Below are 25,081 nucleotides of genomic sequence, written 5' to 3'. Positions count from 1 at the left end.
ACCAGGGGACCGGTACGCGACGTGGAGAAGAAGTAGGGTGAGGGATGGAATATTCAGCAGCAGCGAGAATGACTTCCGTGAGGTGTGCGACCTGACGATCGCAGCTTGTGGAGGTTTGATCCTGAAAGGTCGCCCTGGAAGAGAAGAGCCCCCAGTCTGCCTTGGAGATGGTCCAACGAGAGGAGCACGGAGAGGGAGTATGCTGCAGGAGATGGATAACACACGGGAAGTGGTCGCTCGAATGTGTATCAGAAAGTGCACACCACTCAAACCGGCGTGCAAGTTGGGGAGTACATATAGAGAGGTCTAAATGGGAATAGGTATGAGATGTGTCCGAAAGAAAAGTAGGGGCGCCAGTATTGAGGCAGACAAGATTGAGCTGGTTGAAAAGGTCTGCTAACAAGGAGCCCCTCGGGCAGGATGCTGGAGAGCCCCAAAGAGGATGGTGGGCATGGAAGTCTCCAGTTAACAAAAATGGTGCAGGTAGCTGAGCAATAAGTTACGTCATGTCTGCCCTGGTAACGGCAGATGACGATGGAGCGTAAACGGTACAAAAGGAAAACGTAAAAGTGGGGAGAGTAATGCGGATGGCAACTGCCTGCAGGCCGGTGTGCAACGTGATGGGATCGTAGTAAATATCATCCCGGACCAGCAACATAACCCCTCCATGAGCTGGGATACCTACCACAGGGGGTTGGTCAAAACGCACAGAGGTGTAGTGGGCCAAGGCAATTTGATCGCATGGGCGTAGCTTCGTTTCCTGGAGGGCTACGACGAGCGGACGATGCAAGCGGAGCAGCAACTTGAAGTCCTCTCGGTTGGAGCGAATGCTGCGAATATTCCAGTTAATAAGTGCCATCGTAAGAAAAGGAAGATGAGAGAAGGGGTCACCTCGAAGGCCGCTTAGGGCCTGGCTTCGAGCGAGCACTGCCGCCGCTAGCAGGAGGCGGACAGTCATCGTCCATGGGGTCTATAGGGTCATCGGCCATCTCGGGAGGATGGCCGGGAGGGGGAGCTTCCTCCGCCGGTGAACTGCCAGATGTTCGGCTACCAGCGGTGCGGCCAGGCGAAACGGATGACGGCCTGGGGCGGCAACCGCTGGGTGGCGCAGGAGAAGAAAGGCGCCGCGGCGGAGAAGGAGAACTGTGCTTCCTATGCGCCTTTTTAGAAGGACGTTTGGTGGAAGTACCGGTCGAAGGCTGGGAGGTCGAGGGACGGAGGAAGTCTGCACGGGATGGTTCCTTCTTGAAGGCCCGTGCATCTAACTTCGGGGTCTTCGACTGAGCAGAAGCTGAGGAAGTGGCTGGTGTCTGTGGGGTGATGGGAGGAAGAGGAGACGTCGACCGCGCGATCTTAGCACTGGCCGAACGGACGACCGTGGTGCTGAAGGTCAGATCGCATGTCTGGGTTGCTACCTCCCGGGTAGTCCGAGGAGAGGCGAGGACAGTGCTGTATTTCCCCGCTGGGAGCAGCGTGGGCTTCCTACTAGCCAATAGCTTGCGAGCAGCCGAGGTGGACACTTTCTCTTTGACTCGAATTTCCTGGATACAGCGTTCTTCCTTATAGACAGGACAGTCGCGGGAGGATGCGGCATGGTCACCCTGACAGTTCACACAACGAGGAGACGGAGGTGGACAGTCACCCTCATGGGCATCCCTGCCACAAGTGACACATTTAGCCGCATTGGAGCAAGACTGTCGAGTGTGATTGAAACGCTGACACTGGTAGCAGCGCGTAGGTGTCGGGACATAGGGGCGAACAGAAATAACCTCGTAGCCCGCCTTGATGCGCGATGGCAGCTTAACACTATCGAAGGTTAAGAAAAGTGTCCGGGTCGGTACAAGGTCATTGTTGACCTTTTCATGACCCGATGGACAGCCGTCACGCCCTGCTCAGCGAGGAAAGATTGAAGCTCCTCGTCAGTCAATCCGTCGAGAGAGCTACTACAGACTACACCACGAGACGAATTCAAAGTGCGGTGGGCCTCCACCCGGACAGGGAACGTGTACAAGAGTGTGGCCCGAAGCAGTTTTTGTGCCTGAAAGGCACTCTCAGTTTCTAGTAATAAGGTACCGTTACGCAACCTGGTACAAGATTTGACAGATCCGGCTATGGCATCTACGCCCTTCTGGATAACGAAAGGGTTGACAGAGGAAAAATCCTTTCCGTCCTCAGATCGAGAAACTACGAGGAACTGTGGGGCAGGCGGTAGTACTTTTGTCACTGTTGGCTGGTCACGTTTCCGTTTGTGGGTCGAAGTCGAAAGCGATGGAGTAGAATCCATTGCGGAGGAATCCCCCATGATTGCCAGCGTCTCCGATGGCGCGCTCCTTCCTTGTGGGGACCCTCTCAGAGGGCACTCCCGCCTTAGGTGAATGTTTACACCTCAGGTCACACCTCCCGAGAAACAGACGGAGGGACCAATCGGCATGGTCAGAAGGTATCAGCTCAGGCAATCACCCCTCCCCGGGCCTGGCCTTTACCAGGGGGTACGCGCGTGCCTTACATGTCTACCCAGGGCGGGGACTTACGCGTTACCCCGCCACCGGCTACGCGTGCGAACGCGTGGGTCGGCCTTCAGACACGCACAGGGAGGAAGGAAGAAGAGGAAAAAGAAGAGAGAGGGAGAAAGAGGACAGACTGTCTCAAACGCCGAGGCGGAGACCAGAGAAGGCAAGGAGAAGAAGGCAATGAGAAAGCAAGGAGAAGGAGGCAAGGAGAAGGCAAGGAGAAGGCAAGGAGAAAAAGGCAATGAGAAGGCAAGGAGAAGTCAAGGGAAAGAGTAAGGAAGACAGTGAAGTGGAGAAGAGCAAAGAAAGGAACCAACAAAAAGGAAGGAAGAAACGAGAAGTGAAAAACCAAAAAGACCACGATTATAGGTCGTGAAACCGTCCGTCTCCGGACGCAGGCGCTAACTACCCCCGTGAGGGGGAAGGACTCCTTTTAGTCGCCTCTTACGACAGGCAGGAATACCTCGGGCCTATTCTAATCCCCGGACCCGCAGGGGGGGTTTTACTGCAAATGAACAATGTAAACATGAAAGCCCCTAGAATGCTATTTCACGAAATGTTACATTCGTGTGTCGTTTCTACCATGTCACCTGATCGGTGGGCAGGGCAGAGGTTGGTAGCTCTTCAAGTTTCGATGTTCAGGTGTTTTAGATTTTAATGCGTGATAGAGAATGAAACATCAGTGTTATGAATGTGAAGGCTAGTTCCTTTTACCACTCTTAACAGCTACATACACACTTTTTTTCTTTGTGCTTATCTATCGGAAAGCACCTTTCAAATTATATACCGATTATTGGCCTACTTGTAATATTAAAAATCGATACTTCAATTTTAGTGCTGATTGTGATATAAAATTTGTCACTAACTTGAAAAAGTCGCACAAACATTGTCAGATTTTTTTGTAATACACTATCTGATCAAAAGTATGCGGACACGTTGTGCAGACTCAGCTGTCCCAGCTGCCACGCCTTTTGAAGACACGCAACGCGCCTCCGCCGCGTGTCGTGTTGAACGGCGGTTTGGGCGTTGCGACGCGACCTTGGCGCCTCCTAAACGAAAGAGCCCGCGTGCACTGACAACAGCGGGCTTCGTCCACTACCCTGACGACCACTGAGCAAGCCCATCCCGCCGGAGTACGCTGTTTGCATGCCCTGGGTGTGTTACTTTTCCCTGGCTTTGTATCGTCAACAGCGGCCTTTACTATCGAGTGATCCATTGTGTTAAGATCGTCTGTTACGGGTTGTAAATCCCGGTGTACCCAGCTGCACGTGCAGGAAGTGCTGCGTGGCTTTGATTATTATCCAGAAATGCTCTGATTGTGGTTCAGAAAAGAGTTTTTGTAGCTGGCCAGAGGCAAGCTGATTGTGTTGAGAGATTACGAGTGCATTTCCTGGTTTGTTGGTATAATCGGAGCTCACTTACGGGACAAGTCGTGAGCAGTATTGTGTAAGTTTTATTAACTGTGTTCCTAAAGATTGTGTTTATTCACCTACTTAAAAATTAGTTTTGTTGAGGTTTAATTCAATTCTGTCATGTCAGTATTTTCCAAGCATGAATTATGGAGAATTTATAGATTACGAGCTTTAAGTATATTGTTTTATTATGGTGCGTTTTGTGAAATTATTGCAGTTGCATTTTGTATTTGCTGAGAAAGTGAGGTATATCCATTTAATTGCTTAAAATTGTATGTTGTCCTAAACTATGATTGGATGAGGGTTCATGAATATCTTTAAGGGGACTTTTTAATGTAGTAAAATTGCAATGCATTTTGAAGCAAAGTATCACACCCACCTCTCGATCTAGCGCTTCCACTCACTACGCACCACATCTATTAGCGGACAATGTTGGCTGCGTGCACCCTTCGCCTATATGACTACTTGCTCTCTGCTGGGTGCTCCAAACGAGTTGGAGGTGTGGCAGCCCATTCCTCCTCAAGAGCCAAGGCTAGAGAAGGTAGTGGTGTTGCACGCCAGGGTCATGAGAGGTCTACGTTTTAACTCATCACAGAGATGCCACTGGGTTCAGCTTGGGACTCTGGATAGGCCAGTCCATTTAAGGCATCTTACTGACGTACATACCTATGTCTCACAGACCGCTGCTTTACGACAGGGTGCTCAGTGACGCTGATACAGTTATCGCCTCTGAACTGTCACTCTGCTGTACATAATACTCGATGTTGTAAAAGTCGTCCTGCAGCGTTTTCTTCAGCGCAATAAATGGACCACCCCATAACCACAATAAACACCCCCAGTCAATAACGCGCCTCCTCAGTACTTCATTGTTGACACTATACATGACGGCAGTTAACAGTCTATGGGGATGGTCCGTAGGCTTGCCACAGGGTACAGCGAGATTCGGCACGCCAAATCACACGCTGCCCGTAGTCCACTGTCCAGTGACGTCTCTCTTTGCATCACCTCAAGTGTCGCTCCGCACTGACTGCAAAAATGTGTGTCTTCTACTCGACCATTGTACCCCATTATTCTTGGTTACCTGTGCAAGTTGGGCTGCTGGCAGTCGTTTGGAGCTCACGAAGATTCCTTCAGCTGATTTCATACGATTTTTTACAAGCATCCGCAGTCCTCGACGGTCCCTGTGCGTCAGTACGTGATGCCTACCTGGCCTTGATGTAGCTGTAGCTGTAGTTGTTCCTTCGCTTTTACTCGTACATTTCACAATCACCATCAGTCGACTCTGGAACCTTTATAAGTGATACTTCCGTGACGTAAAATGACTAGTCCCCACTCAAATTCGGTGAGCTCTCCTGGTCGAACCATTCCTCAGCTGTGATTTCCGCATATAGCTTAAAGGAAATGCCAGGATGGTTCCTTCGAAGGGGCATGGCCTACCTCCTCCTCCATCCTTTCTTAAGCCGAGACTATGTTCGGTCTCTAATAATCCCACTGTCGATGAGAAATTCTGATCTGTCTTCCTTCCTTTTGCTGTTGCCGCTTCTATACTGACTACACAAAACAACACACGTTGTTTTATACTGGCGAGTCCGCCTCTCGTGACATCTAGTGGTCAGCTTTGCATTACGTAGGCGCGTCCGAATAGTTTCGATCAGACAGTGTACTTCATCGAGCGAGGTGGCGCAGTGGTTAGCACACTGGACTCCCATTCGGGAGGACGACGGTTCAATCCCGTCTCCGGCCATCCTGATTTAGGTTTTCTGTGATTTCCCTAAATCGGTTCAGGCAAATGCCGGGATGGTTCCTTTGAAAGGGCACGGCCGATTTCCTTCCCCATCCTTCCCTCACCCGAGCTTGCGCTCCGTCTCTAATGACCTCGTTGTCGACGGGACGTTAAACACTAATATCCATCCATCCACAGTGTACTTCAGAGTGATGGAAAGACTGGCAACTTACTTTATATGTTGAAAAAAATGCAAAGTTGTACAGTCCACAAAATCCAGAAACGCATATTGTGCCTACAATAACAATGAATCAACTTGAATCATTCAACGCCTACAAATACATGAGGGTAAGAATTTGTATAGGTACGCAATGGAACGATCATGTAAGCTCCACTGTACATAAAGTTGGTGGCTTACCATTGTACATGATAGTAATGGGTCATGTCTTTGGCATGATACTAGGAAAACGTTGCCAGCCTATGAACACGATTACTGACGTAATGTCATCTTTCCTAGAATATTTCTCCAGTGTATGGGTCCCATACCAAAAGAACTGAGGTAAATTCCATGCTCAACGAGCAACTGTGTTACCTTATTGTGAACTGCATCATCCGTCCATGTTCATAAAACACTAAAATCTCAAATTTTTTAGTTTAAGATGTATAGTTTTATTCTTTATAGTCCAGATATATTGATATGTGCGCCCCATATCATCATTGAGTATCAAATATGTTTTTCTTTTGTCAATAAACTGCTGCTGTCTGCCTCATTATCAGGTCTAATGTGCATACGTCCATAATTAGCAAACCATCTGTTGATGTTCAGCTTACCGCTTCCCATTGTAACAGCAGGCTTTACTAAATGTAGTCAATGAGCCCACTCAACTGATCATCCCAATCATCGGGGTAAGATGAGAATAATGACACATTTAGATAAGGTGTAGTGGAATACAAAGACTGCTCCTCCAACACGGATGAGTCTAGTGAAGAGCCCCAAAGTGTCGTGAATTTTCTCATTGTGCATGACATCTCAGTAGTTGATCAAGCTAGACAACCAAATATCCTGCCATAATTTAGAGTAATATTCCCATCATTGATTTTAACTGCCTAATCTGTGTTATGTTTCACTTTCTTTCTTGACGTGAACTGAATTGGAAGAGGGTGGGTGAGGGGAGGGGAATGAGTGTGGTACAGTACTACGCATTTCCATCCAACATAACTGTGGCTTATGGCGTACATACATCTGCAGTTGAATTGTCAGTGAAAGATCGAGCAGTTCAATTTAAGTTAATGTTAGAGCCAGTGGTCAAACTATGAAGTAAGACCGTGAGAGGGGAACGTGCAATGTGGCTTTGCTGAAAGAACTACTCTATTGTCACTTTGGGAGACATCTGTCACAAAGTAACATATAAAGCAGCTGTGTGACGAAACACTGGGAGGGTGGAAAGTCTATCTGAATGTACGAACTGTGCACATCGCCTATGTCTGGCATCATGTATTGTGGTTACAGTAACAGCAGCCGCAGCTCACTGGGAGAATGTGAAGCAATGTGAGTTGCTTCCAACGCTGCAAACGGATGTAGCTTCTAATAATTGTGTAAAGGGACACAAATGGGCACAAGCAGCACCAACTAGCGCTGTTTCTGGAGTTGTGTCAAGAGGCACATGGTGGCATCAGTAGCAGCGACTACCACATCTACCAGGGAGAGTGTGACAAGGTGCATGGCATGGGGTTACCAGCAGCAGAGGCTGGCGCAGCTACCAGGTAGTTTGTGAAGGGAACATGGTACGCCAGAAACAGAGGCTGGTACAGTAAGTGTGTGTGTGTGTAAAGGTTTGTGGTAAGCCAGCTATTAGAGAGTGTATGAAGAACTGTGTCTTAGTTACCAGCCAGTGTGTGCAGTGTGCAACGTAAACAAGCAGCAGAAATTGGTGCAGCTGCTGCGGAATATGTGAAGAGGCCTAATAATCCAACGGTGAAGGCTGTCAGTTACCAGAAAAAGTGTGAAGAGGTACGTGATAAGGCATGTAATACTGTGCGTGCGCGTAGTAAGCTAGAAGCCAGTAGCAGTAACTGATGCAGTTACCAAATACTGTGTGGAAGACGTATGATGAACCAACAGTGGAGACAGGCACAGCTACTGCGTAGCACATGAAAAGCTGTGTGACAAGCCAGCAGCAGCGGCTGGCACAGCTGTCAGGGAGTGTGCGGAAAGCTACATGGTAAGCCAACAGTTGGGCTGACACAGATACCATGGGTGTATGCAAGGCACATGGTAAGCCAGCGGCAGAGCTTAGTACAGCATCCAGCGTGAGTGTGAAGAGTCACGTGGTAAGCCAGTGTTGTAGCCTAGAGAAACTACAGGGCACTGTGTGAAGAGAAAGTGGAAAGAGATGGGTCGCCCAGATTCTGAGAGTGTGTTGGGGCACATGGTAAGTTGGCAGTGCTGACTGTTGCAGCTGCTAGAGAGTATGGTGTGTGTAGAGGTGTGTGGAAGTCAGTAGCAGAAGCTGGTGCAACTGCTAGGTAATATGTGAGAGATTTGTAGTAATCCTGTAATGTAGGCTTAAGGAAACCACTGGAGTAAGTGAAGGTGTGTGTGGTGTGCCAACAGTGGCTTCTAGTGCTGGAAAGAGTGTGTAGAGGCATGTGGTAAGCCAACTGTGGAAGTTGCTGCAGCTACCAGATAGTGTGTGTGTGTGTGAAGAGGCACTAAGGCAGCAGTGGCGGGATTCAGTCATTCATTCTGGGGAGTGTGAGGAGGCACTTCGTGCCCCCCACCCCCACCCCACTTTGGGGATCTCACAGCTACCTGGGACGGTATGAACAGGCGTTTGTCGACGCCAGAGGCAGCAGATGGTTCAGCTACCGACGAACGTGCGAAGAGGTGGGTGGTGGCTCCAACAGCCGCGGCTGCTGCAGCAGCGCACGCAGGTCTGGCTCATGTATCGGCGGGCTGTCCGGCCCCTGTAGACAAAACAGACTCAGTCACCATCATGTGTGTCCCGCCAGATACTGGATCTGTGTTGTTCACTAGATAAAGTTCATGGTGACACCACTGCGCTTTGTCGGCACAGACGTCCGTATACATCACAGTTGCACAAGCAAATCATAGGCTCTACATCTGAAGTCTTCGGAAGTATGAGGTTATTGTGGAGTCTGAACATGCAGTTGCACGTCTGAGGAAATTATTCAGATTTGTGGTTCCAGATCAAATCTTCGCAGACAAACTTGGGCGTGTGGGCCACACATACACTTTTAGATGAATTACCCACATGTATGGAAGATAACAAGCAAAAAATAAAAAATTATGTTGTGATCGTGGAAATAGGTTGTGGTATTAACTTCAAGTTATCCATACACATCAGTCAGGAAATGTGTATTACTAGTGAGAGTTTCATTCTTTTGTGTATTACTTTTAATAAAGATACTGGACACGTCATGGTATTCAGTTTTTAGAAGGAACACGAAAGCATCCTTATATACAAGTATTTACAGATCCAGTTTTACAAGGATGGAAAGAATGTGGGAACCATTCTGACATTTGCCTCAATTCAAGGAAGCAATAGACAAGCTAAGCCAGGATGGCTGGATGGCATTTCCAGCCCTCATCCTGTCAAATGAAAGGCCAGCGCGTTTCAAATAGCGCATCTTCATTCGGTTTATCCCTAGTATAGAACACTGTCTTGCAGAGAAGTTGTTCAATAACGTAAAAATCTAGTGCTACATTGTCCAGACATTTCACTGCGAATTATTTTACGTACTATTCACATTACAAAACGTACACTAGGTATTTCAACAGTATCCGGACACCCCAAAAAACAAACGTTTTTCATACTAGGTACATTGTGCTGCCACCTACTGCCAGGTACTCCATATCAGCGACCTCGGTAGGCATCGTGAGGGAGCAGAACGGGGCGCTCCGCGGAGCTCACGGACTTCGAACGTGGTCAGGTCACTGGGTGTCACTTGCGTCATACGTCTGTAAGCGAGATTTCCACACTCCTAAACATCCCTAGGACCACTGTTTCCGATGTGATAGTCAAGTGGAAACGTGAAGGAACACGAACAGCACAAAAGCGTACAGGCCGTCCTCGTTGCTGAGTGACAGACCGCCAACAGTTGAAGAGAGGCGTAATACGAAATAAATATGCAGACATCTATCCAGACTATCACACAGGAATTACAAACTGCATCAGGATCCACTTCAAGCACTACGACAGTTGGGCGGGATGTGAGGAAACATATCACGGTCGAGCGGCTGCTCATAAGCCACACATCACGATTGTAAATGCCAAACGATGCCTCTCTTGGTGCAAGGAGCGTAAACATTGGACTATAGAACAGTGAAAAAACGTTGCGTGCAGTGGCGAATCACGGTACACAATATGGCGGTCCGATGGCAGGGTGTGGGTATGGCGAATGCCCGGTGAACGTAATCTGCCAGCGTGTGTAGTGCCAGCAGTAAAATTCGGAGGCGGTGGTGGTGTGGTGTGGTCGTGTTATTTGTCGAGGGGGCCGGCACCCCTTGTTTTGCCTGGCACTATCACAGCACACGCCTACACTGATGTTTTAAGCACCTATTTGATTCCTACTGCTAAAGAGTAATACGGGGGTGGCGATTGCACCTTTCAACACGATCGAGCACCTGTTCGTAATGCACGGCCTGTGGCGGAGTGGTTACACGACAGCAACATCCCTGTAATATGACTGGCCTGTACATAGTCATGACCTGAATCCTATAGAACATCTTTGGGATATTTTGGAACGCCGACTTCGTGTCAGGCATCTGCGACCGATAACGATACCTCTCCGCAGAGCAGCACTCCGTGAAGAATGGGCTGCCATTCCCCAAGATACCTTCCAGCATCTGACAAGCTATGCGTGATAGAGCGGAAGCTGTCATCAAGGCTAAGGGTGGGCCAACACCATACTGAATTCCAGCGTTACCGATGGAGGGCGCCACGAACTTAAGTCATTTTAATCCTGGTGTCCGGGTACTTTTTATCACATAGTGTAACACTAGACGATCAGCTGTCATCAAGATCATTGCAATATTTGGTTTCCATTCTGTTCATCACAACTCATTTGCTTGCCTGAAAAACTGACTAAGAACCCCTGTTGAGGACCTCAAAGATGTTTAAGTATTTGCATTTTACGTAGGAGGGATTTGGGAGTAAGATTTTTCCGGAAAAGAACAAGAAAAAAGTGCCTAAGTGTTGTGTGGCTGCCGTTTATTACTACTGATTACTTGGTTCAAATGGGGATCAAATGGCTCTAAGCTCTATGGGACTTAACATCTGAGGCCATCATTCCCCTAGACTTAGAACTACTTAAACTTAACCAAGGACATCACACACATCCATGCCCGAGGCAGGATTCGAACCTGCGACCGTAGTGGTCGCGCGGCTCCAGACTGAAGCGCCTAGAACCGCTCGGCCACCCCGGGCGCCTATTGGTTACATGGTTAATGTGTTTTACGATACCTCTAGTATGTGTCATCGAAGTAAACGTACACTGTATAGCACGTATTGTTCAAAAGGTACTTCGTAACGTTTGAAATAAATTTGTTTTCGTAATTTTTCAACCTCTTTGGGTAATTACTATGCAATTTTATTTCTTTATAGAAAATTCTGTTTTGAATTTTTTGTTAATTCTTTCTTGATAAGAACAAGTCCTTATTTTGCTTCATTGTCTGTTAGTGTAGTAATTAAAGTTATATTTAATGTGCGTAACTAACTGGTGAATATATTCACATGATATTGTCAAAACTTTTGAACTGATCTTCACAATGAGCAATGTGTGGTTATTATTCTTCATGAGTACCTTTTCTGTACTTCGTGTATTTGTTCCCCAGAAAATAGTTCCGAAGTTAAGAATTTATAGTACACACAAAATACCAAACAGACAGTACTTGATACAAACTTGTAAGGACAAAACATGCTGATGATATTCTATCTGTATCTGTCTGTTCACCTTACTCCAGCCGTGAATCAATAGCCATTTACAGAAATTGTGTGTTTGCACACAATCTGTGGAAGTGCCTCTATTGAATCTAACAGTGTCATTTCGTCCTCTTCAAACTAATTCATGGCATGTTTTTTCTTTGTGCTCAACAGATCATTGCATATTGACTAATTGTAAATATCGTCGAGGGTTTCATTTGTTTTCTCTGCAATGAGTTCTCTTTTTCTCAGTGACTGTAATAATGCTGTCATAAGCAAAGACTTTTTCTCATTAGTAAAACTATTGGGAAAGTAGTTGACGTACATAAGGACAGTCTTCGTTCTAATATGCTGCCCTGAGGAACTAATTTATTTTGGTTTTGGTAAGTGGTTAACCATAAATATTAGAGTTTTATCTATTATTTGTGCTCTATTTGCTAGGTACGATCGGCAATAGTCATTAGTTATGCCTCTTATTCATAATGACTCTAGCTTACCGGAGTATCAAAAACCTGGTCTAAAGGAAGCGTTTTCTATCAGTAAACACAATGCCCTCGACACCAGGTTCGAAACCCGCTTAAATTTTTATTAATAATCAGCTTTGGCATATTAAGTCACCCTAATTCTGCCAACGGGCTTTTCGAAGATGGCGGAGGAGCGGACAGAGGTTTAGGGAACTCTTGTCGTTGGGTGGGAAACTGCCTCTAAAGGCAGAAGAATCTTCAACTATCAACGGCATGAAGATGCAGAATCCAATGGAAACCATTTCATTAATGGACATGAGGCCTGTAACAAAGTGTCATGACGATCTCTCCATTGGTGAAAGATTCCGGACTAGTCCCGCATTCGGGTCTCCGTGAGGGAATTGCCAAGAGGGAGGTGCTCATGAGAAAAGACTTAGTAACCAACGAAAGAATAACGTTCTACGAGTCGAGGCGTGGAATGTCAGAAGCCTGGAAGTGGTAGGCAAGTTAGAAAATCTGGAAAAGGAAATGCAAGGGCTCAAACTAGTTGTAGTGGGCGTCAGTGAAGTGAAAGGATTTCTGGTCAGATGAGTATACGGCGATATCAACAGCAGCAGAAAATGGTATAACGGGAGTAGGATTCGTTATGAATAGGAAGGTACGGCAGAGAATACGTTACTGTGAACAGTTCAGTGATAGTGTTTTCATCAGAATCGACAGCAAACTAACACAGACAACGATAGTTCAGGTATACATGCCGACGTTGCAAGCTGAAGATGAGAGAGAGAAATTAAAATCTAAGTCATGGGGGACGGGAATGCAGCTGTAGGGGAAGGAATAGAAGGAAAGGTTACAGGAGACTATGGGCTTGGGACAAGGAATGAGGGAAGAGAAAGACTAATTGAGTTCTGTAATAAATTCCAGCTAGTAATAGCGAATACTCTGTTCAACAACCACAGGAGGAGGTATAATTGGAAAAGGCAAGGTGATACGGGAACCAGGATTACATCATGGTTAAGCAGAGATTCGGAAATCAGATACTGGATTGTAAGGCGCACCCAGGAGCAGATGCAGACTCGGATCACAATATAGTAGTGATGAAGAGTAGGCTGACGTTTAAGACATTAGTCAGGAAGAATCAATACGCAAAGAAGTGGGATGCGGGAGTACTAAGGAATGGCGAGATACGCTTGAAGGCTATAGATGCACCAATAAAGAATAGCTCAGTACGCAATACAGCTGAAGGGGAATGGACTTTTTCCGAGCGCTGCTAGCAACCGTGGTGCACTCAGCCCTTGTGAGCCCGATTGAGGAGCTACTAGTTTGAGAATTAGGGGCTATGGTCACGAAAACTGACAGCAGCCGCGATAGCATTGTGCTAACCTCATGCCCGAACATATCAGCAAACCAGTGACTCCTTTCGGCTGAGGCTGACATGGCGGTCGTTCGGCAACGTTGGGCCTACCGAGGTCTGCACAGACGGAGTTTAGTTTTAGTTCATGATGTAGTGCTTTGTATCATCGTATATCATTTGGAACACACAATTTGTATTGGCATGTAGGAATGGTAGAAAGCAGCCTGCTCCTCTTACAGGATTCCTATACCGCTTTACGTCAACTTGCACAATTTCTCTGCTGTATTCAAGCTGAGTAGTCTTAGCTACTGTTCTTCCCTCAGCTGCCAGGCATCTTAATCAGCCAAGAAAGAAACAATCCCATTTCCTCTTTCGAATAATTTTTCTGCACATGTAAATGTTTTCATTCACGCTATCCATTCCCCGTGTGTTTATTGTAACATGCATTAATCTGAGAGTTGTTCTTAAATTGCCTTCTCCTTCGCAGATTCTTTTTGCAGATGTTCTAGGTTCCTCTCCTCCACAGGTATATGCTGCAGCAATCTTAATTGTTCACGCATTTTGTGACAACTGTCATCCTTGCAAAGTGAAGATTCAAAATATCGTCTTGCCCTTTTAACTATCTCTTGCCTTCAAAAAATGGGCCAAGATAATCTCGATAACCTTTTCTCGGAAAGACAGAAAAGCAAATCCTGTAAACTGGTTTTCGAAGAAGAAATGGAATAGCAATTGCTTTACTTCCAGTGTTAAGTCATCAATCATCTGAATCAGTGGGGCAGTAGCCTTACCAAACTCAAACCCGGAATACCTGCTTATCGCAAGCGTTCGCCTTACCATTATTAGGCTATCCGAGCACGATGCACGGCCAGACCATAATTTCCATATGTCGTCAACCCTGTGTCTAAAATTTTAGATCCATTATGGACATTGCTGTTCAGGAGAGACATTTTGTACTGAAAGTCGCTTGCCCCGGCGGGTAAATAAGACCTTGCTGTGCCTGTGTTGTTGAGAAGTACGACGCAACGTTCCTCCGGACATGAATGCATGCGATTGTTCATATTAACGACTGCGAATACATTTCATTTCATGTACTTCATAACTGCTGTAGGCGCGACAGTGCCTGTTCTTTCGGACATGGATACGCCCGAGCAGGCCCCTAAGGCGCAACAGTACCTACCGGCCGCCGTGTCATCCTCTGTCCACAGGCGTCACTGGATGCGGATATGGAGGGGCATATGGTCAGCACACCGCTCTCCCGGCCGTATGTCAGTTTCTGAGACATGAGCCGCTACTTCTCAATCGAGTAGCTCCTCAGTTTGCCTGAAGGACTGAGTGCACCCCGCTTGCAAACGGCGTTCCGCAGACCGGATGGTCACCTATCCAAGTTGTAGCCCAGCCCGACAGCGCTTAATTGCGGTGTTCTGACGGGAACCAGTGTTACCACTGCGGCAAGCCCGTTGGCGACGTGGGTGCACGTCCGAAGGAATATTGTTTCGTGCTTTGAGTAACACAGGCACTGCAATATCGTGCATATCCGCCGACACCGGGCAAGCGACTTTCAGTTGTGATGTTTCTCCTGCATACATAATGGATGTAGGAGTACAGACTGTGACGACATATGGGAGTTTGTGTCGGGTGGTGAGCCGTGCTCGGATGGCCCAATGCAAGGCGACTGCTCGCCATATGCCGGAGATCTGGGTTCGGGTCGCGGTCCTGCTCAAAGTTTCACTGTCGTCATTCCATTATACAGCTGATGATTCTCTATATTTGCAACTGCGAATGTATTCCGTGCATCTAATAGCGTAGCTTGTCGATATCTTGGAAAGAGGATATTCGCCGAATAGACGGATCTGCACGCTCCCCCGCCTTAAATCCCATCGAGCACTACTGACGTGTGTTGCGGAGACGTATAGCAGAACGTCCACGTGCCCCAACAACCTTTCATCAGGTTTCAGCCGCGCTCGTGGAGAAACGGAACCCTACCACAAGAACTTACCTACCTAGGGCCAGAATAGCAGCACGTTGTGGGGCGTGCATTGCCGTCCATTGTGATAACGCAACCCACTAAGAATCATGTCACCCTTTTTTTAATGTCCAGGGAACCACTGTAAACTATCGTGACTGAGGCAATTTTCTTTTATTGAAAGCGTCATTCATATCCGTCTCATAGCATGTATCTTTCACTTGGCTTTTGCACTATACTGTAGCAGCTCTTTCTGTGTATGGTTAAAGTTTCATCGAGGTACGCTACTTGGCAATAATACGACAGGCGTAAGTTACTTTCTTCAGGAAGTTTGCACACCAGTTTTTGACCACTAATAAAAAGGCTGTTAGCAACTGAGCAGGGATTAAGTTAATCCCAGGAACTCAGTCTTCAGCATGCAAAAATCTCTGTCTACAATTTAACTTTTTGCAACGCTAAGATAGAGTATTTTGTTTTCCAAGCTGATAAGTTAATTTATCTGAGGCACAATCTTTCTTATTATGTTACGAATAAGTAGATAGCGTGAGTAGCAAACGCACTTACAAAATAATTATAAAATCTAGCTATCGGCAGCTCTTGATGAAATCAAACAGCGGCCGTTTAGTTTTTGACGTTCGAGCGGAGCATTATCCGTCACCTTAAGTGTCTCGCCACTCAAAACACCTCTTGAAAAGACCTTTGCCAGAGCTCTGCTTTGGATCAGATGAAAAAAATATATTCGTAAGATTTTTCTAGCAAGAAAAAGAGAACCCATCTCAGGAAACACAGTCTTGAAAGCTGTCAGTACATCGTGTGAGTACGATCGCTGCTCGTAAGTTAACCTCCGATTGGCCACTGAAAGTACATAAATGCTCGTAGTTTCACGGCGCCTTGAAGGCGACGCTGCGCCAGTCAGCTGTCTGTTGCGTTCGTCAGTGCGTGAGCAGCGAGCGAGTGACGTGGCAGGCGTTGCTGCGTCGCCTCTCGGAAGCAGGTGGTGTGTGTCGCCGAGACTGATCGTCGACTGCGCCGTATATATGGGGATACTGTTGTGAGTGTTGGTGTTGTGAAGGAGAGGTACAGAATATTCAAGATCGATCGCACGGCGTGCAGGATGAAAGAGACGGAGGGACACATTTGAATGTGACTAATGATGTGCAGCATGTTGACGAAATGGTGCGTGCGAGATATCGACTAATGATTTCTAAACTTTCTGAAGACGTGCCTCAGATTAAGGGCAATCCTCTTTAACACCGCCACAGAAGCGTTAGGCAACAGTTAAGTTTTGTGCACGGTGGACACCAAAATCACTAATATTCACAAAACTGCGAGAATGAGTTATGATTGACTTTTCATCAACATGGGGGGAAGAATTTCGATAAGAATAGTGACTGAGGACGAGGCTTGGATGCAGTACACGAACATTGAAAGTAATAGTTAAAACAGTGAATGCACACTCTTCCTCCTGATAAGCCCAAGAAGACAAGCAGACTGATGTCAAGACGCAGGATGATGGTTTTAATTCTTTAAGGATCGAGAAGGAATTTTGATAACAGGTTTCATAAGAATAACGTTTAAGAATAATGTACATTACCGTGAGAGATTTACGGAACTCCGGAGGTCTGTCAAAAAAGAACTACGGAATCATTCTGCTTTAGAACGCCTAGCGACTACATACTGCTAATCTAGTAAAGTAAAAACTCAGACTTCTCAACTGGGAGATTCTAAATCCTCTCTACAGCATGGACTTGGCACAAAAGGGACTCATCTCTTCCCCAAAATGAAGACGTGGTTGGCTGTCCAGCACTTCACGATCGACGATGACCTCGAAAACGCTGTCAACAATTGGCTGAAGCAGCACGCGGTACCGTTCTTTAATAAAGAAACTGATGTCACGATGTGGGTGGCGACTTAGTGGAGAAGAAATGTTGACATGTGAATGGAAAGGTATTGATCTAGTTTTTCTCTTTTCTTCAATAGCCACTCGGAGGTTAGTTTATGAATAGCTCTCTTAATTTGTTCCAGTAAATTAACTGAAATGAAAATAATGCAGTGTTCCTGACCAGATTGATTTCAAATGGCTTTGAGCACTATGGGACTCAACACCTGAGGTCATCAGTCATGCCGGCCGGGGTGGCCGAGCGGTTCTAGGCGCTACAGTCTGGAGCCGCGCGAACGCTACGGTCGCAGGTTCGAATCCTGCCTCGGGCATGGATGTGTGTGATGTCCTTAGGTTAGTTAGCTTTAAGTAGTTCTAAGTTCTAGGGGACTGATGGCCTCAGAAGACAAGTCCCATAGTGCTCAGAGCCATTTGAACCAATCAGTCCCTTAGAACTACTTAAACCTAACTATCCTAAGGACATCACACATCCATGGCCGAGGCAGGATTCGAACCTGCGACCGTGGCAGCAGCGCGGTTCCGGATTGAAGCGCCTACAATCGCTCGGCCACAGCGGCCGGCCCAGACTGATTTCACTGCGACCGTTGTACGAGGAGCTTTCAATAAGTAATGCGGCACTTCCTTCTGAAAGCAGTTTGGTTGTATTCAGGATTCCATTACAACATAATACTCCCCACTCTTTTGGTTACGAAACCCTATTTTTCAGCCCAATCTCGGTTAAATGTGTCGGCCTTACGCCCCCACACTGGGAGGGCCTCTGCCCGCACCACTCTACCAGTCGACGGCGGAGCTAATGTCTTGCTGCATCAATAACCTCCCCATCGACCATGTACTGCTTCCCGTGGGATGCATCGTTATTGGGCGAGACATTTGGAAGTCTGACGGTGCGAGATCCAGGCTGTAGGGTGGATGAGGAGAAACAGTCCAGCGAAGGTTTGTGCACGCCTCTCTGGTGCAAGGAGTGGTGTCAGGCCTCCCGTTGTCACGGGGAAGGAGAAATTCGTCGCATTTTGTGTGTGTGTGTGTGGGGGGGGGGGGGGGGGCGAACACGTTGAAATCTTTTCTTCAATTTCCTTAGGGTAGAAAAACATACTTGCTCTTCCTAGAATGAGATTTTCACGCTGCAGCGGAGTGTATGCCGATATGAAACTTCCTGGCAGATTAAAACTGTGTGCCGGACCGAGACTCGAAGTCGGGACCTTTGCCTTTCGCGAGCAAGTGCTCTACCAACTCAGTTAGCCAAGCACGACTCACGCCCCGTCCTCACAGCTTTACTTCCGCCAGTACCTCGTCTCCTACTTTCCGTCCCGAGTTCGAGTCTCGGTCCGGCACACAGTTTTAATCTTCCAGGAAGTTTCAGCTCTTCCTGCAACGCGCCTCTATTAAAGGCCCCACTTTGAAGGCTAAGTGCATCGGTGCCACGTATGGGAACTTCATGAAATTGTAGGGGCTGAAATGGGAATACATTGACGTGGCAAAAGCCATGGGATACCTCGTAACATCGTCTCATTCCACCATTTGAGCGGTGTAGTATAGTGTAGCAACTCGACGTGGCGTGGACTCAAGTCGTTGGAAGTCCCCAGCAGAAATAATGAGCCATGCGGCCTCTATAGCCGTCCATAATTGCTGAAGACTTGCCGCAGCAGGATTCTGTGAATGAAGTGACCTCAACTATGTCTCATAAATGTTCGATGGGAGTTGAGCTTTATGAGGGGCCAAAATCATTTGCAGAAATTGTCCAGAATTTTCTTCAAACCAATCGTGAACAATTGTGGCCTGGTGAAAATTCTCATTATCATGGGGACGTGGATCCCACGAAAGGCTGCAAATGGTCCCTAAGAAGCCGAACGTAACCATTTCCAGTCCATGACCGATTCAGTTGGACTAGAGGACCCTGTTCGTTCCATGTAAAAAACAGCCCACACCATTATGGAGCCACCGCCAGCTTGCACAGTGGCTTGTTGACAACCGGAGTCCGTGGTTTCGTGGGGTCTGCGCCACACACTGACCCTACCATCAGCTCTGATCATCTGAAATCGGGACTGACCAGGCCCTGGATTTCGAGTCATTTAATGTCCAACCGATACGGTCACGAGCCCAAGAGAGGCACTGCTGGCGATCTCGTGCTGCTAGCAGAACCACTCGGGTTGGTCGTCTGCTGCCGTACTCCATGAACGCAGCATTTTTCTGCATTTCAAGCGGTGTTGCTTATCTGTTACCACTGAATTTTAAGCAAACGCCGTTGCCCTCGACTGTTAAGTGAAGGGGCGTCGGCCACTGTTCCCACTGACAGGTGATGCCTGAAATTTTGTATTCTCGGCACAATCTTGACACTGTGGATCTCTGAATACTTAATTTCATAACGATTTCGGAGACGGAATGTGTCTTGTGTCTCGCTTGGACTACCATTCCGTGTTCAAAGTGTTAATTCCCGTTGTCCTGCCATAACCACGTCGGAGACGTTTCCAGGTGAATCGCCTGAGTACCAATGACAGCTGCGACAGTGCACTGCCTTTTTACGTCTTGTGTATGCCATACCACCACTACTGTATACTTGCATATCGCTATCCCATGACTTGTTACCTCAGTGTATTTCGAGATGTAACCAACAAATTCTGCATTTTTTCAACCGAAAGTGGCCGAGAAAAAATGTGTTACATTACTTACTGAACGCTCCCTCCAAGGGTAAGAGCGACCGAATTGGGTCGGGAGATGAATCGGTTCAATTTTACAGATCCCCGCCTGATCGTCACATACGAAGTGGTATAGGAAGTGCTGTCACGCAGAGGTGACTGTTGGAACTCTGTATGAGTTGGAAAGTGCAAAACATTGTTAGGTGCGTGTTGTGCAGAAATCTGTGCTGCTTGTGGTAAGTTCTGGAAATATTCCACTTCGTAGAATAGCTTTTGATTCAAATACATGTATCTGATATTTCGTTTAGTGATTTGTTAAGTATTCGTTACACAATAAGTTTATATACTTGAGAGTATGTTATGGTGTTAGTGGCGCGCAAATATGCCTGCGCAGGACTACCTATGTAGGGAAAAAAAAAATTCTTCACTTTAAGCGAATCGGGTCTATCCATTCCGGGTGAAAAGGGTCAATACTTTTATTTAATTTCATTTGAATTATATTTTTTCGTTTTGTATTATCTTGTTTTCATTTTTTTATTGCAGATGGGAAAACAAAAAAAAACTGTTTGTGGACCGAGGATGACATACGAAATGCAATTAAAGCTTACGAGAGGAGAAAAGTCAGCGCCAAGGAGTGGAATCATTTCGGCTGCCGCATTCCTATCTACAAAGACGACTGCAAAGTGGAAAAGATTTTCCAGCAAAGGTGAAAGGTCGCCAAACAAAATTTAATAAGGGGACAAGAAAAAGAACTCATCGCAAGAATCCTGAGGTTATGTGAATGTGGCTTCCCGCTGGATTCAAAAACCTGTAGAGAGGGCTTCGTGCGAGTTCACAGAATCCAACAAAATGAAGCATACATTTTCAGACGCCAACGAAGTGTCTAAAAGGGTTCAGGGTACGAAACCATAATTTCGTCTTTGAGAAAAGCGGAAAGGCTTTCCCGATTCAGCTGCAGTGGTTTGAATAAAGAGGATATGGATGACTTCTCTTCTTTGATGAGGAAATCTATGGAGGACCTTTATATACTGGACAATGCTAAGCTGATTTATAATGCAGATGAATCAGGTTGCCAAATGAACAACAAGCCCACAAGACAAGTTTTTGATGGAAACTGGAGCAATGCTGTTTATGCACAGACTTCCCTAGAAAGGGCTCGTGCTAATACCGCAGGAAACTTTGTCCCTCCTATGACCATATTGAAAGGCAAAAGATTTTGACCTGAATTTGGTGACGGTTTTCCAACGGGGTCTCTGCTAACAATGACGGGATGCATTAATGAAGGACCATTCCTCACATGGCTGAAACATTTTCAATCACACTGGAACAGAACAACATAAGTATGATATGCCTACCAAGCCACAAGACTCGCCGCCTGCGCCGTTAGACACGCCATTTTTTTAAGCCACTCAAATCATATTACGAGAGTTAATGTATGAACATTCGTAACACAAGAAATACAAGGAAGATCAGGAGGCTCATATATGGAAACATTTTCAAGGCTGCATGGATGAGAGTGACAATACCAGCGATTGTCGAAAGCTGATTTCGTTCAACTGGCGTTTTTCTGTTGAATGAAAACGCAGTGGCTGAACACGAGATCCTACTGACTAGTACATCCAGCAGATAATCGAGGACGTAGGTTTCAAGTGCTACTACGAGGTGAAGAGGTCGGCGCAAGAGAGGAATTGGTGGCGGGCCGCATCAAATCAGTCAAAAGAATGGTGACCAAAAAAAATCGTCGAGCCGAGAAAGCAGACCAAAGGAAACTGAACTTCAGTCTGTCTCTCCTCCCGCTAGTCCAGTTCATGACGGGCAAAACAAAGACACCCCAAAGTCTTCTGCTTCATTCCACGACGTGTTGCCGTCTCCAAAGAAGACTACAGCAAAATCTTTTGCCAGGAAACAAAGCACTACTGCTTACATTCCCAGAAAATATGAACGCAAAAAAAGGCAAAGAATAGGAAAATGTCATCCGAGCTGGACAGCATGAAGAAACACCAGGTTAAGAACAGACAACACCTACAGAGTGAATCACCAGCGTCAGGGTCATCAGAATCCTCCGAAGAAACAGAAGCCAATAATGACAGATCTTGTGAACTCTGCAAGATTAAATACAGCGATCCAATATCGGGGAAACTTGCTGAATGGATTCAGTGTCAGGGTAATGGCATGGAATGGTACCATGAGAACCGTTTTGGTGCAGTGGAGGAGAAGAGGTTTATTTGTGTAAAATTTGTGTGTTTTAATGTGACTTACACAGTTTTGTACCGACCCTACAGGGTTATGCAGCTTATTACGTAGTATTATACAGGGTGGTCCATTGATAGTGATCGGGTCAAATATCTCACGAAATAAGCACCAAACCAAAAAACTACAAAGAACGAAACTCTTATTGCTTGAAGGGGGAAACCCGATGGCGTTATGGTTGGCCCGCTAGTGGCGCTGCCATAGGTCAAACGGATATCAACTGCGTTTTTTAAAATAGGAACCCCCATTTTTATTACATATTCGTGTAGTACGTAAAGAAACATAAATTTTTTGTTGGACCGCTTTTTTCGCTTTGTGACAGATGGCCCTGAAATAGTCACAAACGTATAAGTACGTGGTATCATGTAACATTCCGCCCGTGCGGACGGTATTTGCTTCGTGATACATTATCCGTGTTAAAATGGACCGTTTACCAATTGTGGAAAAGGTCGATATCGTGTTGATGTATGGCTATTGTGACCAAACGGGTGTGTGGTATGTGTCGGTATCCTGGACGACGACATTCAAATGACCGGACCGTTCGCCGGATAGTTACGTTATTTAAGGAAACAGGAAGTGTTCAGCCACATGTGAAACGTAAACCACGACCTGCAACAAATAATGATGCCCAACTAGGTGTTTTACCTTCTGTCGCGGCTAATGCGCAAATCAGTAGCAGACAAATTGCGCGAGAATCGGGAATCTCAAAAACGTCGCTGTTGAGAATGCTAATGTTCTACCGATGTAACTACAAGATGTTTCACTGCATGATAGAATGGTGATGTACTTCCAACATGATGGATGTCCGGCACATACATCACGTGCAGTTGAAGCGGTATTTAATAGCATATATCATGACAGGTGGATTGATCGTCGAAGCACCGTACCATGGCCCGCACGTTCACAGGACCTGACGTCCCCGGATATCTTGGGAAAATTGAAGGATATTTGCTATCGTGAGCCACCGACAACGCCTGACAACATGAGTCAGCGCATTGTCAATGCGTGTGCGAACAGTACGGAAGGCGAACTACCCTCTATTGAGAGGAATATCGTTACACGTATTGTCAAATGCATTGAAGTTGACGGACATAATTTTGAGCATTTATTGCATTAATGTGGTATTTACAGGTAATCACGCTGTAACAGCATGCGTTCTCAGAAATGATGAGTTCAGAAAGGTTCATGTATCACATTGGAACAACCGAAATAAAATGTTCAAACGTACCTAACTTCTGTATTTTGATTAAAAAAACCTACCTGTTACCAACTGTTCGTCTAAAATTGTGAGCCATATGCTTGTGACTATTACAGCGCCATCTATCACAAAACAAAAAAGTGGTCCAATTAAAACATTCATATTTCTTTACGTACTACATGTATATGTAATAAAAATGGGGATTCCTATTTAAAAAAACGCAGTTGGTATCCGTTTGACCTATGGCAGCGCCATCTAGCTGGCCAACCATAGCGCCATCTGGTTTCCCCCTTCAAGATAGACAAGTTTCGTTCTCTGTAGTTTTTTCGTTTGACGCTTATTTCGTGAGATATTTGGCCCGGTCACGATCAATGGACCACCCTGTATATTACAATTAGTAGGCCAAAGGGCATAGTTCTTAAATATTTACAATGAAAATTTGTGTGAAAATATGCCTTTTATTTAGACTTTAACAAATTTTGACTCAATTCAGCCAACCTTATACTACGTTGGGTAGTTTTCGCGGTTGAAAGAGGTGAATGAAACAACATGATTACATGCGTGTTCCTTTCGGAATGTGTCCTCTGCCTTGTCTCTCCTCCCGAAGTATCAAGTCAAAGTAGGAGTCAGTCTGTACTCACCAGGAAAGCCGCGAGGCGACGCACGGCCGAACTAAAATCGTGTTTCGTAGCAAGGACGGATGGCGGCTGCTGCTGTTGGACGGGCCGCGCCGGGCTGCCAACCACGCCGTAGGGTGCTGGTGGCGGTGGAGGTGGGGGCGGCGGCGGGCAGCACAGGTGGCGTTGTGGAGGCGGCGTGGGCGCGCGGGGGCGCCAGGGCCGGGGCACCGGCGGGCACTGCGCATGCGCCGGTGCGGAGGCCACGCCCACGCCGGCCGCCGAGTGGCCCCAGCAGCAGCCGGCGGCCGCGGCGGCCAACTGCTGGCACGCGAACAGCTCCAGCTGCTGGAGAGTGGCCGGCGCCAGCAGGTCGCGCTCCGAGATGCACAGCGCCTCCACGCCCTGCCCCACCACGAGCAGCAGGCCGCCGCCGCACTCGTACACGTCGGTGTACATTGCCGACTACCGCCCGCGACGACCTGCGTGAAAGTCATTCCCTAAATGTCAGCGACCCTTGGAAACTTGAGGAGCTGAAACTACGATAATACACTTTCTAATCAAAAATATCTCCTCAGCCATTACTCTGCACCACGACCAGTGTGATCCAGGTTCGCGGGGGATGCATCCTCAGATGCAGAACTGATAGGGAGTGGTGGTGGTGGTGTTGGGGCCATCACAGAGTCGTTTCTTAGCACATTACTACTTAGTTTGCTTGCGCTCTCCCTTCTCTTTAGGGGCTGTACCACCAAGGGAGCAGATGCATTCTGGTGGCCCAGGGGGCCCACTGTCTGTGGCCTAGAGTGAGGAACCACTGGCACTTGGAACAACGATGGTAATGGTGATGTAGCTGCAGCATATGTCGATGTCAACCGAATGGGGTGTTATCTTTCGAATTTACGTTTAGCCTCTGTGTAAGTCGGCTGGTCTTGTAGTTTGTGATTTTCCACTATTTGGAGTATTGGGCAGTCCGGCAAGCAGTGGGAGTGGTACTCTCCACAGTTGATACAAGTGGGAGTTGGCGCACATGGAGTATCTGGGTGCAGTGGACGTCCGCAGTCTGGACATGTGGCACTGGAAGTGCAGCGGGAAGACGTGCCTAAATGTCCAGC

The 25,081-nt window shown here is 46.9% G+C and overlaps 1 protein-coding gene across 1 annotated transcript; it reads right to left on the bottom strand.

Annotated features, from left to right (window-relative positions):
• Nucleotides 1-8,510: 8,510 nt before the first annotated feature.
• On the bottom strand, nt 8,511-24,428 carry LOC124602880 (WAS/WASL-interacting protein family member 3-like). Its single transcript, XM_047136356.1, has 2 exons — nt 23,994-24,428; nt 8,511-8,612 (listed from the first exon to the last, which is right to left on the bottom strand). The coding sequence occupies exons 1-2, from the start codon at nt 24,426-24,428 to the stop codon at nt 8,511-8,513; spliced, it is 537 nt and encodes a 178-aa protein (XP_046992312.1).
• Nucleotides 24,429-25,081: the final 653 nt, after the last annotated feature.

The sequence above is a fragment of the Schistocerca americana genome, chromosome 1 (assembly GCF_021461395.2).
Source record: "Schistocerca americana isolate TAMUIC-IGC-003095 chromosome 1, iqSchAmer2.1, whole genome shotgun sequence".
NCBI lineage: Eukaryota > Metazoa > Arthropoda > Insecta > Orthoptera > Acrididae > Schistocerca > Schistocerca americana.
This window is presented reverse-complemented; position numbering and strand designations above follow the sequence as displayed.